Source organism: Trichosurus vulpecula, chromosome 3 (assembly GCF_011100635.1).
Source record: "Trichosurus vulpecula isolate mTriVul1 chromosome 3, mTriVul1.pri, whole genome shotgun sequence".
In the NCBI taxonomy this organism is placed as follows: domain Eukaryota; kingdom Metazoa; phylum Chordata; class Mammalia; order Diprotodontia; family Phalangeridae; genus Trichosurus; species Trichosurus vulpecula.
The window spans coordinates 316723327-316737644 of NC_050575.1; the positions used below are offsets into that span (position 1 = coordinate 316723327).

The 14318-nt window shown below is 35.8% G+C and overlaps 1 protein-coding gene across 4 annotated transcripts in view; it reads right to left on the reverse strand.

Annotated features, from left to right (window-relative positions):
• Positions 1-4781: 4781 nt before the first annotated feature.
• Positions 4782-14318, reverse strand: part of GFPT1 (glutamine--fructose-6-phosphate transaminase 1) — a 74270-nt gene continuing 64733 nt past the window's right edge. For 2 of the 4 annotated variants that reach the window (XM_036750318.1, XM_036750315.1), the window contains 5 exons: positions 11358-11472; positions 10951-11078; positions 9387-9554; positions 7553-7714; positions 4782-5642 (listed from right to left, as the gene is read on the reverse strand). In XM_036750318.1, coding sequence (XP_036606213.1) covers positions 5598-5642; positions 7553-7714; positions 9387-9554; positions 10951-11078; positions 11358-11472 — 618 coding nt within the window. In that variant the 3' untranslated portion in view covers positions 4782-5597. The remainder of the gene's footprint in view (positions 5643-7552; positions 7715-9386; positions 9555-10950; positions 11079-11357; positions 11473-14318) is intronic. The other 2 variants (XM_036750317.1, XM_036750316.1) reach the window with 1 other exon arrangement.

The following is a 14318-nucleotide window of genomic DNA, read 5'->3' on the forward strand; positions in this document are numbered from 1 at the left end:
AAGTTTTGATTATGTTGTTTAGTCAAACCTCAGTTCTTTTAAAACACCACCAACATAGTGCTTGGGATGAGCATTCAGAATCGAAAGACTACACTGGAAATCAAATGAAGTACAAGCAACATTCTTAATACGGTACACAACCTGTAACACAATTGCAGAAGTATGCACTCGGTTCCCGACAATGTTATTTCCAACTGCAGTTATCAGTGAGTTTTTGGTTATCCCAGCATACTTCTGGCATTTTAACATGAAAAAGGCATACCCAATTGGCTCTAAAAGTGAAACATTAATGTCAAAGAGGAGCTCATTAAGAAGTACATCAAGACAAGAGAGATACTAAAACCTCCATCAAGTACACAATACCCAAAGGAAGGTTTTCTTTAGGCAACTCTTATGTCTAGCCATTGCAAAGTGAGGAAACCTAATAGGGCCCTTTCTATAATGCCTGATACAACTGGCATGTTCTTTAAGACCTGACTTTTTTATATCAAGCTCACGTTCATACAAATTAATACAATCATCGATAGCTTTACTATTTAATTGCAATTTTCAAACTCTCGGACTCTCATGGTTTTAAATTTATATAACTCTTATAATCACCTTGGTGATCACCTAGGTTATTCTGCCTTCCTGCTCCCAACATTCTTTCTCCCCAAACCACTTCCCCAGTGAATTGAAGACCTGAGTTTAAGTTAGAAAGCTAGAGGAAATCACTAAAGGTGGTACAAAGTTAAAATGATCTCTAAGTATTATAAGAAAGGTTGACAAGTATTTAAATGTGCTTGCTCCATAATATATGTAAATATATGTAAAAGAAAGTAAACTAGTCTAGCCATATTTATGAAACTTGTACACAAGAAAATAGATTTAACTTCTAAATTTGTGGAAACCCAAAGACTTATGTTTTCTACCTCTTTTCCCTTACTTCAACCACCACAGATTCACTTGAATCACTACCTTTTCGGTAAAATCATGTAATTTGTAACAGAGTTAAAATAGTTACCATCAGGGTAGCTCCAATTTCTAGAACTGAGTTAAAAAAGATAAGTGAAAATATATAATTTTCTACTATGAGACAAGATTGTCCTTTTTTTAAATATTAGTTGTACTATCAAAATGATCCCATCTTCATATCAAAATTAAGTGAAGGCTCTTTTTTAGTGGGACTTTCATCTGAAATGATTTTAAATTCATGAATATTGGTAGATTGCTATTGTTTTGAGCATCTTATAACAAGAACAAATTTATAGCCTTTAACTAATCCGATTTTTAAAATGCCTACTTATTTGGTGTGAATGTTCATTTCACTATAAATTCCATCCTACTCCCAAAAGCTGTATTTTAAATAAATCATTTTCTTAAAATCTTTTTTTTTTTTGCTCCTTTTCAGCTGTTTTCTTTAGCTCTTTTAGAATTCTTTTGGGGCTTCTGCTGAATCCACATTTTCTTTGAGGCTTTGATTACAGATGTTTTCAAGATGGTATCTTCTGAGTTTGTGCCTTTAGCTTCCCTGTCACCTTAAAAACTCTTTATGGTCAGGTTCCTTTTTTATTGTTGGCTCATTTTTCTAGCCTCTTTCTTCACCTTGAGCTTTATGTTGGAATTGGGTTCTGTTCACCTCTGGAGGAAGAGAATGGCCTGAGCTTTTGCTTTCACAGTTCAATCTGGGGACCTATAGTTTTTGGTACTTTCAGTGTGGTGTGATCCATAATGGTATGGTCTCTGCCCTCCTGGTCTGTGCTCTGGTTCTTATACAGGTAGAGTCCCTGCTTCCTCATTCTCTGCCCCGTAACTGCAACCCAGAATGGAGTGGTGGGCAACAGAGTTGCCAAATTGCCCCTGATCTTGTGCCCAGTGCTGGTACAAGGGTTCCTTGGAATCTTTTTCTGACCAGGAGTTCAGTCAACGTTGCCCTTTACTATCACTGGGAGCTGCTGATACCCCATAGCCCATTGCCACTTCCATGCTCCACTTCTGGCCAGCTCCCACCCCACTGTCCATAAACCTCTCTTAATGTCCTCCTAAGTTGCCCTGGACTGGAATTGACTCAGGGTGACAATATTGGCTTTCCCACCTCACAATTCTGCTAAGTACTTTCTGTGGTCATTTTGGAGGCAATATTTTGGGGAAAATTTAGCAGTTGTGACCTTTCACTCTGCCATCTTGACTTCACCCTAGAATAAATCCTTTTCACAACACAACTCTATTCTAGCACCACTCCTCTCTTGCTTATGCAAAAAAATCCAACTACTTGACTATTACTCAAATAAGCTTAAAAGACAACCACCTGTGTACAGATAAAACTCATATTAAACGAGAGGGTTTCCTTATCAACTTATACTGTGCCTTGCATTAAGTAATTCGAACTATATTAAGTCTGTAAGGCATTGGTGATTTATTTACTTGCACAATTACCTTAATACCTATAAAAATGGACAGAATACTTTACTATGGACTCATGATATTCACTTTGTAAACTTTAAAATAATATATAAATGTATATTCTTATTAACATATACCTTAGTGTTTACCAATTAAATCAACTAAATTCTCAGTAAATAAAACTATAGTGAGTAGGGAGAATTCAGTTCTCTGATTTTATAGTAGTTTCAAGAACAAAATTTTTTCCAGTATCTTTTTTTGTCATCTAACTTATAATTGAGTCTATTTTGAATTGTGTCTCATTGCTATAAATTGATGACTTTATATTTTTCATAACTTATCAAGCCTCCTTAGTAAAAGTAAGAAAGAATGCTACAAGCCCACACATGATGAAATCGCTTATTCAAAATATTAGACCATCATAAGTTTTAATAAACAAATTTCATGTAAAGCTTTTAATGCAATTAAATATATTTATTGACTGGGATGGAGCCTGAACCCTACTTAATGAAGGTTTCTCCAAATCTCAATCCATAATAGAACTACCTAGTTATTTCTATTCATAGCAACTCCTTCCTACAATGCCAGTGTCATAAACATGGGCTAAATTTCTTGCTCTTACTGAAGACACCAGAACCTGCTAATCATCTCAATTTTTAGATGAATCCCTGGTAACACAAAAGTCGACACACAACTTTAACTTTGTAAAAACTGAAATTCCTAAATCTGCTAATCTTTTCCACTATAAACATTAATGAAAGGGCAACGAGTAATTTCCTTATTTTTCTGACTATCCCACTTTAACAAGTTACATATGACAAAACACTGAGAGAAAAGGAATTAACCGAACAACTTAAGATATTCTCCTTCTTAATCAATCCCCTCCCCCAATCCTAATCAAAAATCTACTCCTACAATAATCAACCAACAATATTCATTAAGCACCTCCTATGTTCTGGGTACTGTACTAAGGCTGGGGATACAAATGCAGAATTAAGGTAGTTCCTGTTGTTAAGGAACTTACTTTCAAATCATAAAGTCATTGATTTCAAAGAGTGTGATACTGCCATGCTCAATTCATACATTAACTAACATTATGTGTAAAAATATATATGATACAAACCTCCCATCATGCATTCATTCCTCTCCTTTACATTCTGATTGCCTTAGTTCACGCTTTCATTATCTCCCACACAGACTTTGCTAACTCCAGTGCATATCCTCTTTCAAATAGCTTCTTAGACACAGCTACCAAAGTCATCTTCCTAATGTACAAGTCTGATCACATTTCTTCCATGCCCAAAAGCCTTCCTAGTCTCCTCACTCAGTGCCTACAAAATAAACTATAAACTCCTTAGCCTAGCCCTCCCCAATCTAGCTCCAACTTACCCTGGGCCAAACTTTATTACATACAACTGCCTGTAACACACTATACGTTCCAGCCAAATTAAACTTCCTCCTAGTCCTGATTTCATCCTGCTCTCTTCTACCTCACTACCCTCCAGATAGAATTCCTCAATAAATACCTTTGCTTGCAGTGATATTCCCAACTCCAAGCTTTCACTTCCACCTTAAATTTCTCAAATTTACATTCTAATCTGTAGAGTCTTAGAAAGCAAAGCCTCTAAGGTGCAGAGAAAAACAATGACCTACACAGGCAGAATGAGGGGTTTCTCACACCAATGAAGTCACTAGTCCAACCTTTATCCCTATCCAACTTTAATTTGAGGTATGTGTCTCCCACCCACTCCATTAGATTTTAAGTTCCCTTGAACAAGGGCTTTCACTTTTTATCTGTGACCTTCAATATTTAGTACAAGGTCTTTATCATGCAAGAGAGTTGCTAAAAATGTTTGTTGAAATTAAAATTAACTTCTTAGCAGTTTCCATTTCTGGCATTAAGACAGTTGAAGACAAAGCGAAATTATTTATACTTCCTTCATTACAAATTTATCTCCCAGGAAATGGATATAGAAAAAACAAAGCATAAAGTCCAAGAAATATTAAATATGCTGCAATGTAAATAAACCCTTTGTATATCTAACTATAAACACGTACAGTTTTGTTCAGTCAAGCCTTCTCAGTGCAATTCCAGATTAAGTCAAATCATAACTAAATGAACTTCAGTCCCTCTAAATTCTCTTCACCCATGAGCTGCCGAACTGGCACCAAGGAACGATAAGAGTTTGCACTCAAGTGTAGTCATAGACTCTTCAAGGGGCTAGCAGAAGAGGTGAGTTCTGGCGGCAGTTTCATGCTTTTGTGGTTAAGAGGCTCCACATTACACACCACAGAACCGATAAGATTTGCAAGCATTTGATAGCATCTCTAGTCTATGTTTTCAAGAACCAGTTAAATAAGTAATTCAGTTGCCATTAATACAGGACATCAGTACCACAAAAATTTAAAACAGCTGTATTTAGTTGGACAGACAAAAGAAAACCATCCTTAGTATGTGTGTATTGAATTTCAATGAAAAATACCACTGTATTCTGGATCTCCTACAGGCTACACAAAAGCAGGTGAGATTTTAGAGCTGTACTATGAAAAGTTTACAAGTTATTTGACATTATTCAAATATGTTCTGTTTGGATTAGAAAAACCTGATGTCCCAATAAATAATTCTCACTACCTATAAATTACAATAGGTAACATCTTTGGGAAGTTAAAGTGTTAAATACTAATAAAATTTAGTCAACAAAATTTTCAGTTTACAAGTTTTACAAATAAAAACAAAACAAGTTTCAAAATAAATCAAAGCCACAAATCTTTATATCTCCTTTAGTAAAGTTTGAATGTAGACTCCAGGTATTGGCACATATCAACACTGGCTTTGGATAATTCAATAAAATGCACTATCTCATTGGTCTGAATGAATAAAACATGGCACAGGAAACACTATTTAATAAAATAAAACCCTCTTCATAGGCCCAAAACTTAAGCCTTAACAATCTTTTAAAGAAAAATGGTAGTTTAAGACCTCTTCCTGACAGAGATTTCATTATTCAAAATAACAACAACAAAAATACATGGAAAAATAAGAAATCATTTTCACAAAAAAAAAACACCCACCACTAATTAAGTGGAAAAGTAATAATAGTTGATAAATCTGGATTTAATGAAATAAGGCTAGAAGGGGAGGGTTTTAAAGATCAAGTTATTTGATACAAAAAAGCTTCTTTCACTGTTATCTCCTCCATTATTTCAGATGTACTTTATTCCACAGTTACAGATTTGGCCAGATTTCTTGGGAAATCAACCTATAAAGAGAATGTAAAAATGAAACAAAAAATTAAAAGTTATTTTCTAAAACAAAAATTATACACTGGCTTTTTTCATTGTTATCAACAATACCCTCAAAAATCTTTTCAATGATGAAGGCCTTAGAAACTGCTCTATTTCTATAAACAAGTTTTCTCTTACATTAAAAGAAAAATTATATCCATTAGAAATTATACAAACTCCTACAGGCAATCAAAAAATACAAATTTATCCTTAAATCCTACATGCCCAATCAAGACAAGACAAATTTAAACAATGTAATTAATGTGGGAAAAAAGTAATTTCTAAAGCATTTTGCAAGGTTATTAGCAGTATCATATCTACTTTCTTCTGATGAAAGGAGACTATTTCCTTGTATCTGTAAAATAATTATGATAATACCACACCATATTGGGAAGTGCCTGAGAAATAGCAGCTGATCAACTAACATAAACTTCATGTCAGAAAGTGATCAAATGTTATCATTTGATATTTTTCTACCAAAACATTTTTTGAGGAAACTAAACACTTAAATGGATTTGTGATTTTATCAATCTAGATGTTCCTTTCAGTGATGCAGATTATAATCCATCCATCCTCACTAATGCTAAATCCAAACCCTCCCATAAAGTCACCACAGGGCCCCCATCTAACAGCCTGGAAGACTCCCTTGCTTCCTTTCAATATCCTGAGAATACCAGTGTTAAACAAGACATGCTACCCATCTGTCACCCCTCACTCCTGCCACAAGACTAGCCCTTCTTTTTGTATCATTTGACTCATGAAAGGAACTGGGCAATTTCCTGAAGGCAATCAGCCTCTGCTTCCCCAACTGAATTCTGGGCAACATGTCCCTTTGTACCAACCGTCCCAGATATACATACTGATAGACAAATTTCATAGGTTGCCTATCCAACTATAGTTATAATCTGGGCAAGAAGCATGCTTCTTCTACTTGATCTTTGCTCTGCAGATGGTCAGGACAGATTCTTTGAGCAGTTACAGATTTCTTCCAGGAAGCACTACAAGGTTCTGCAGTTTGATGCTCATTATCCACAAGGAATCTTTCTTCAACTCAGATTATATACTCCTTTATCACAGTGGCCAACACCTTTGGCAAGCAAACATCTCCCTGTTTTATAAAGCCTCACCTAATGTTTGTGATCACAGAGAGCTGATTCAGATATGACTTTAACACTGGTTACCAGTCATCAAGACTACACACTTTTCTCTATCTGTTCAAATATGAACAGTTTCATTTTTTGTGATGACACGCAGTGTTTGCCACATCCAGTACCTACGAAATTTTTCTTGGAAGAAAATATTCAAGATGTAGTGAGAATGTAAAGATTGATGGTGATACAACTGTACAACTTCAGTACTGTGTCCACTGCAAGTCAGTAGAAAGGATCTTACACTTAGAGTAAGTTCTAAGAGCCAAGCTAAAGTTTACAAATGGTCTAAAATTGTGTGAGTCTTTGAACCCTCTACCCTCTTTTCTGCCGCTCTGTCACCATCACTACAGACGTAGCAAAAGAGAGGTCAGGACTGAAATCTAGTTTGTATTTTTATTCTTCTTTTGTGAGTTGCCATGAGTAAAGAATTCATCATTAGTTATAGCCTCCTGATGATGGGGAAAAGAGTAGAATATTAATCCATAAATGCTGTTGCTAAATGGTAGTGTCATACGAAAAACTTATAAAATTTATTAGGAAGACCTGGTTTAACTTTCACCTCTGAAACAAACTGGCAGCATGTGGCCTTGGGCAAGACACTGACCCTCTCAGTACCAGACGACTGTCTAAGGCTGTAAGTGGATGAAAATAGAGGTCCAGTCTAAAACTTAAAAAGCAGTCAACCAAGCAAATAAACAAAACATACAAACATTCTGTAGTAATTGGCCACTTACATCATAGCCTCTCAGAACAGCAAGATGGAAAGCCAGTAGTTGCAAAGGGATAACACTGAGAATGCCCTGGAGGCAGTCCACTGAATGGGGAACCTTGATTGTCCTCTTGGTGTTCTTGATAGTCTCAGTATCTTCTTTGTCACAGATAATTACAGGTCTTCCCTAAAAAAAAGATTTAACCAAAAAGATATAACAATGACACTGGAAAAAAAGACCTGGAAAACAGGACTTCTCCCTTCCATCCCCATTCTCCTCATTTAATATGAGATTCATCTAACTAGTAATTTTGTTGTTGTTGTCATATAGTCGTTCACTGGTGTCCAACTCTTCATGACCATGTGGACCATACTTTCCATGGAGTCTTCTTGGCAAAGATACTGTAGTGGTTTGTCATTTCCCTTTCCAGTAGATTAGGGAAAACAGAGATTAAGTGACTTGCCCAGGATCACACAGCTGGTAAGTGTCTGAGACTGGATTTGAACTCAGGTCTTCCTGATTCCAGGCCCAGCACTCTGCCCACTGAGCCATCTACCTGCCCAACTAGTGATCAGCAGTGGCTAATAATGAATTTTTACATTATTTCATAATAGTATAATTGGTTAAATATACTCTGTCTCTTAAACTATGATAAACCCTAAAAAAAAATTTCTCTAAAAGTAAATATATGTATACATATATACGTATCTACATCTTCACATATACACACATATGTAAAGCAGACATACAAAGAAAAATAAATTACACAAAATTAAGTATTAAAAAATCTGCCCTATTTGGGAGAAACTGCCTCTTGACATCTCCCCATCCCAGGTATATTCAAGAAAGGAATGTTTTACCAATTTTTCTTCCCTCAGATGACAATGCCTCACCCTCTGACTCTCATCCATTTCTTGTTGTACCACAGTATCCTCCCCACCATCTCCAGCAAAGACTTTACAGGCACCTTAGAATGAAAACCTCACTCCCCCAATTCCCTTATTGTTTCTCCAAACCCAACTACCTTTGCCATCTTTGGCCAGCATCCAGGCTCCCTGAGGACTCAAAGCTAAGACTACCAAATATTCTCTGAAAAGAAAGCTCCCCATCACTATGCAGTTTTGTAGGCAAGGAGCACTTGGCCTACAGAACTTCAACAGACTCTTCATGGCCAAGCTAACCAAGAAAGCTAACAAAAACAGACTATACTTTCAGGTTTCTCCTTCCCTTCCTTATCCCTTTTTTTCTCATTTCACTGACAAAGCAGCCCTACATTCAGTTGAAAAGCATGGAAATTCTCCACAAGAACACTAACACCTCTGCCTCCCTTTCTACTTGTGACTTATCCTCACAAAGCCACCTCTGCAATTCTAGACAAGGACCTCAAGAATACAAGCTTCAGTACAAAACATAAACTCTTAAAAAGGAGGAAAGAGGAAGAAGGGATTGGCTTCTAGGACAGTGCAATGAATTTTTATACAAACCAGAATTGGGGGTAAAGTGCAGCCTATATTTAGATCAATGTGGTATCTCTGAGGACTTACACAGAATAGCAACTGATCCAAAGAAATAAAGTTGCATTTATTTCTTGAGGAAAACAGAAGTCAAATAGACGAAGCCATGTACAGTCCCCTGATAATACTAAACTGAAATCTAAACTAGTAACTTTCTTCCATAATAAAGTACGACTGAAAAATTAATTTAAGGGCATTAAATTCTTCTACTAAAGTCCTCCTCCAAAGCTTTATCACAGTGGAAAGATAACTGGTTTTTAAAATTTTTGTTTTATTATCTAAAACTTCCTATCTCCAAAGTGAATTAAAAAAAAATCAATGCAGTACAATAGCATCTGACTTACCTGTCGAGCAACAACTTGCTGTAGAGCATTCTGGCACTTAGCATACGTATTATCTCTCATGATGATCATGATGACAGGCATCAATTTATCTACCAAAGCCAATGGGCCATGTTTTAATTCACCAGCCAAGATACCTTCCGAATGCATGTATGTGATTTCTTTGATTTTCTAATGGAAAAGAACCAGATATATTAGTCCCTCATTCAGTCTTTCCTTTCTCCAGTTTTAAATAAAAAGAAATCTCATGACATGTGCTAATTAATAGGTGCTTCATCCTGGTGTGGAGGTGACCTTAAGCTTTCAAAGGCAATAAGCCAACAGGACTTGCACTCTGGTAAGTCATACAAATTAAGAAATGTTTCAAGTATAGGCTCAGCTAATGTGTGCACTCCTGTTGTCAGAGGACCATATATACCAAGGTCCAGAGAGTTTCATGAGTAGAAAGATGGCTAACAGACCTAAGTACTGGGAATACAAAGTAGGGCAATTAATAGTCTCTGCTCTCAAGGAGCTCACAGTTTAATGGAGTAGATAACATGCAATCAACTATGTAGAAACAAAATATATACATGATAAATTGGACATAATCTCGGGGGAAGGCACTAAGATTAGCTGGGACTGGGAAAGATTTCTTGGAAAAGGTGAGACTACTTGAAGCCTGAAAGAAGCTAAGGAGGCCAGGAGGAGGGAGTGTATAAGCACAGGGGATAACAAGTGAAAATGATTTGAATGATAGAGTGTCTTATCTGAGGAACAGCACAAGAACTTCCACCTACCTCAACAAATCCTACCTAATTTTAATCTCTATTACTCCACATTTTCTAAGGCCTGGTGTATGCATTTGTACCATAAAGTTCTTCAAAATGCTCCTATTCATTTTTAAATTTGGATACTTTAGATTGTAGGCATGATAGAAATAATCCAGAGATTGCATTCAAAATAAAATTCATTCAAGTCCAGCACACATCAATTACATAATTGGATGAAATATATAATTTCAAATCAAATATAGGCTACTCCTAATAGATGCCACACCCAAAAGAATATTTTTTAAAGAAAAAATAAAGGAGGAGGGAGTATTTTCAGGCCTAAAAATCACATTAATTATAAGCTCAAGTATTATGTAAGTCAGCTTTGTGGGGGGGAAAGTGCGAAACATTTAAACCTATATGGAATTTTTATTCCAGATGCTATTACGAAAAAAAAATAGAACGTATGGGTGATAAGTAATTGTGTCCTAAGACTAATAGAAATGAAGTCTATATTAGCAGTAAGAATACAATTCAGCACTCATAAAATGTATTCATTGTTTCTATAACTACATCCTCAATTATTTTAAAGAACAAAATACATTATATACAAGTTCACATTTTGCTCTTTTTGAAAGCCCAATCTTATGACAATGTATTCTTGTTTGAAATATACCTCTGCATTAAACACTTGGTATATACTTCTTTGAGAGAAACCAAAGGTATAAAAGCACTCTGAAAAGTTCTCAAATTCTCTAGTTCCAGATAAGTATTTACTGTTAAACTGACTTCAAAATAAGTAAGCAAATACTTACTAGGGCTCCTTCCAGGCATGTAGCATAGTGATATCCACGTCCCATAATCAATACTGATTTTTGATGATAAAGTTCTATGGCCAGTTTCTGAATTTCATCATCCATGCTCAACACTTCCTTTATCAAATCTGTTAAAGAAAAAAAAAAAGGAAAAAGCACCAAGTATATTCACAATGAAGAATTAGAAATAACCACATAAAATATCAGTTCCTATTTAATTAATGGCTTGATCTGGGGAGGGAGGGATTTCTTTCACTGAGCAGCAAAATTTTATGGACTGTTTTAAAAGCTAACTCTCTAAAATATATAAGAATTTCTCAGAAACAAATTACATGTCACCTTTACTTACATCCTAGAAAACTGAATATGGAAGAATGAAAAAAATATAACATTTCACATTAACCTACCAGGCAACCTCTTCAAACCAAGCACTATTTCTTTACGTCTTTCTTGCATTGAAATCCTATCATCACACATCATGAGGGCAAACATCACCAAAGATACAAATTGGCTTGTATACGCCTAAAATAAAGAGAAAATAACATTATTTGTTATCCCATTTTAACAATTTAGAAAAAGTTTATTTTTTTTAAGCTAGGGGGAAAAATACCTTTGTAACCTGATATTGTAAGATCATCCAATGTTTCAGTAATAGTGGGGCAGTAAACTAAGAAATGGAAAGGAGTTTGGTTGCTACTCCCTATTCAATATGTTTGGCAAATCATTTATCTGTCTGTATTTCGATTTTCCTATTAAAGTAAAAATGCTTTGACAATATTATATTCATATGCATACGCGATGCATGCTTTTTCTTTCCCAAGTCCTACCTTCTAACATTCCCTCTAGTCCTGCATCTCTTGTAGCTTAAAAGACAAGCCTGCTAACATCTAAAATAAATGTAAAAAAATTTTTCTTCATCTTCCCCAATAAAGTATCACTCAGATTCTCCACTGAAATCAATAGTATTCCTTACCTTCACAATTGGTCATGTTTACAACATTCACAAAAAGCTAATTTTATCACTATATTATGGTTTGTTTAGAAAAAGAAAAGCGGCTATTAGGTAGTACACTAGAGCCTGGAATCAAGATGATCCAAGTTCAAATACGGCCTCAGACACTTACTGGCTGTGTGAGCCTGGACAAGTATGTCACTTAACTTCTGTTTGCCACAGTTTCCCCATCTGCAAAATGGGGATGTTAATAGCACCTATCTCCCAGGCTTGTCGTTAGGAACAAATGAGATAATATTTGCAAAAGCACTGGGTACAATGACTGGCACATAGTAAGTTCCATAAAGTCAGTTATCATTAGTATTGTAAGTGCTTAATAAATGCTTATCCACTCATTCCTTCATTCTCCACCAAAAAGAAAATCATGATTCTCCCCTCAAGTCTATGGATTTCCGCAAAAAAACCCTTCTTGACGCTCAGTGGTATTTCACTATTCTAATTTACTAAGCATCTACTAGATGGAAGGTACCACGCCATAGTTAAAGATAAAATCAGACATACTACCTGCCTTCTAGGAGCTCACAGTCTAGTAGAAATTTTGAGAGACCATGACTATAGTAGAAGGATGAAAAAATACAGTATTTCACTTTAATCTACCGGGCAATGCCTTCAAAGCAAGCACTATTTCTTTGCATCTTTCTTGCACTGAAATCCTATCATCGTACATTACTGTACTAGATGTACAGTAAAGAGAGGTCTGGTTTACATTCTGCCTTTAACACTTGCCAGCTGCATGACCACAAGCCATTCAGTTTCATCATCTATAATAAATGGTGAGCTTAAACCATCTGTAACTTAACGGGGAGAGTTATAGTGAGGCTCAAATGAAATAATGCATTGTTGTTGTTCTTCAGTAGTTTCAGTCATGTCAGTCATGTCATGACCCCATTTAGGATTTTCTTGACAAAGATATTGGAGTGGTTTGCAATTTCCTTCTCCAGCTCATTTGACAGATGAAGAAACTGAGGAGAACAGTATTAAGTGACTTGCCCAGAGTTACACAACTAGGAAGTGTCTGAGGCTGTATTTCAACTCAGATCTTCCTGATTCCAAACCTGTGCCACCTAGCTGCCCAAAATAATGTATGCGAAATGCTTTATCCTTAAAATACTACATAAACTATTAGGAGAGGCAAGTCAAATTAGAATAAGGTAGCTGCAAAAGAAATTTTCAGTTTCAAATCTCTCAAAAAGTGAGATTCAAGAAGGAAAAGTTCCCTTCCAACTGAGGAGATCTGAACAGGGTCTTCAAGAACAGGAAAAAATTCAAGAGATAGATGGCTACTAATTCAAACATGGGACAAAGCATTTTTAAAAATTTATTTAGTTTTAGTTTTCAACACTCACTCTGATAAGATTTTGAGTCCCTCCTTCCCTGCCCCCTCCCCAAGTCAGCGTGCAATCTGATATAGGCTACACATGTATGATCCTATTAAACATTTCCACATTAGTCGTGTTGTAAAAGAATAAGAACAAAAGGAAAACCATAAGAAAGAAAAAAAAACAACGAAGGAAAGAGAGAATAGTATGCTTCAATCTGAATCCAGAATCCATAGTTCTTTCTCTGTATATGGGTAGCATTTCCTATCATGAGTCTTTTGAAATTGTCTTAGATCATTGCATTGCTCAGAAGAGTTAAGTCTAACAAAGTCAGTGATCACACAATGTTGCTCTTGCTGTGTACTGTGTTCTCCTGGTTCTGGACATAGCATTTTTCCAAAAGCCTTGGAAAACAGCAGGACAAGATTTGTGATTCAATATAGGATTAAAGGTTGGAAAATATTCTTCTTGTGAAGAGGACTGGATATCAGGCTAAGGAATTTGCACTTTGTTCACATGACACTGAAGAGTCACTTTTTGAACAAAATACAGGCTTCAATTGCTGTGTATTTCAGATTTGTGTTCCATCCTACTAAGCCAGGTAGTAACTCCTGAGTTCGTATTTATGTCCTTGTGTTTACTGGCCATACCCTGCACACTGATATATAGACCCCTACAGCCATAAGTATCAATTATGTTTTGTTCCTTGGTTATTTCCTCCGAAAAATGACAGGAAACATCCCAACCACTCTTCTTCTTTCTGTCACACCTACTGTTCACCATGGCACCTGATTCAGCAGTTTCATATCTGTGGACTTTTCTCCTTACTATATTTTCAGTTTAAAGCCACCTTTATCATACCAGTAGGACTCTGGAAAGATATATTCTTCTATGTATTCATCAGCTGTAATTCATAGCTGGCTAAAAGTCCATCATCCCTCTATCTTAATTCATAATCATCAGAAAGAAAAGCCATTTCTTTCTTTGACATAATCTTATCAACCATTTGTTTGTTTTTCATAATCTTTTTCTTCTAA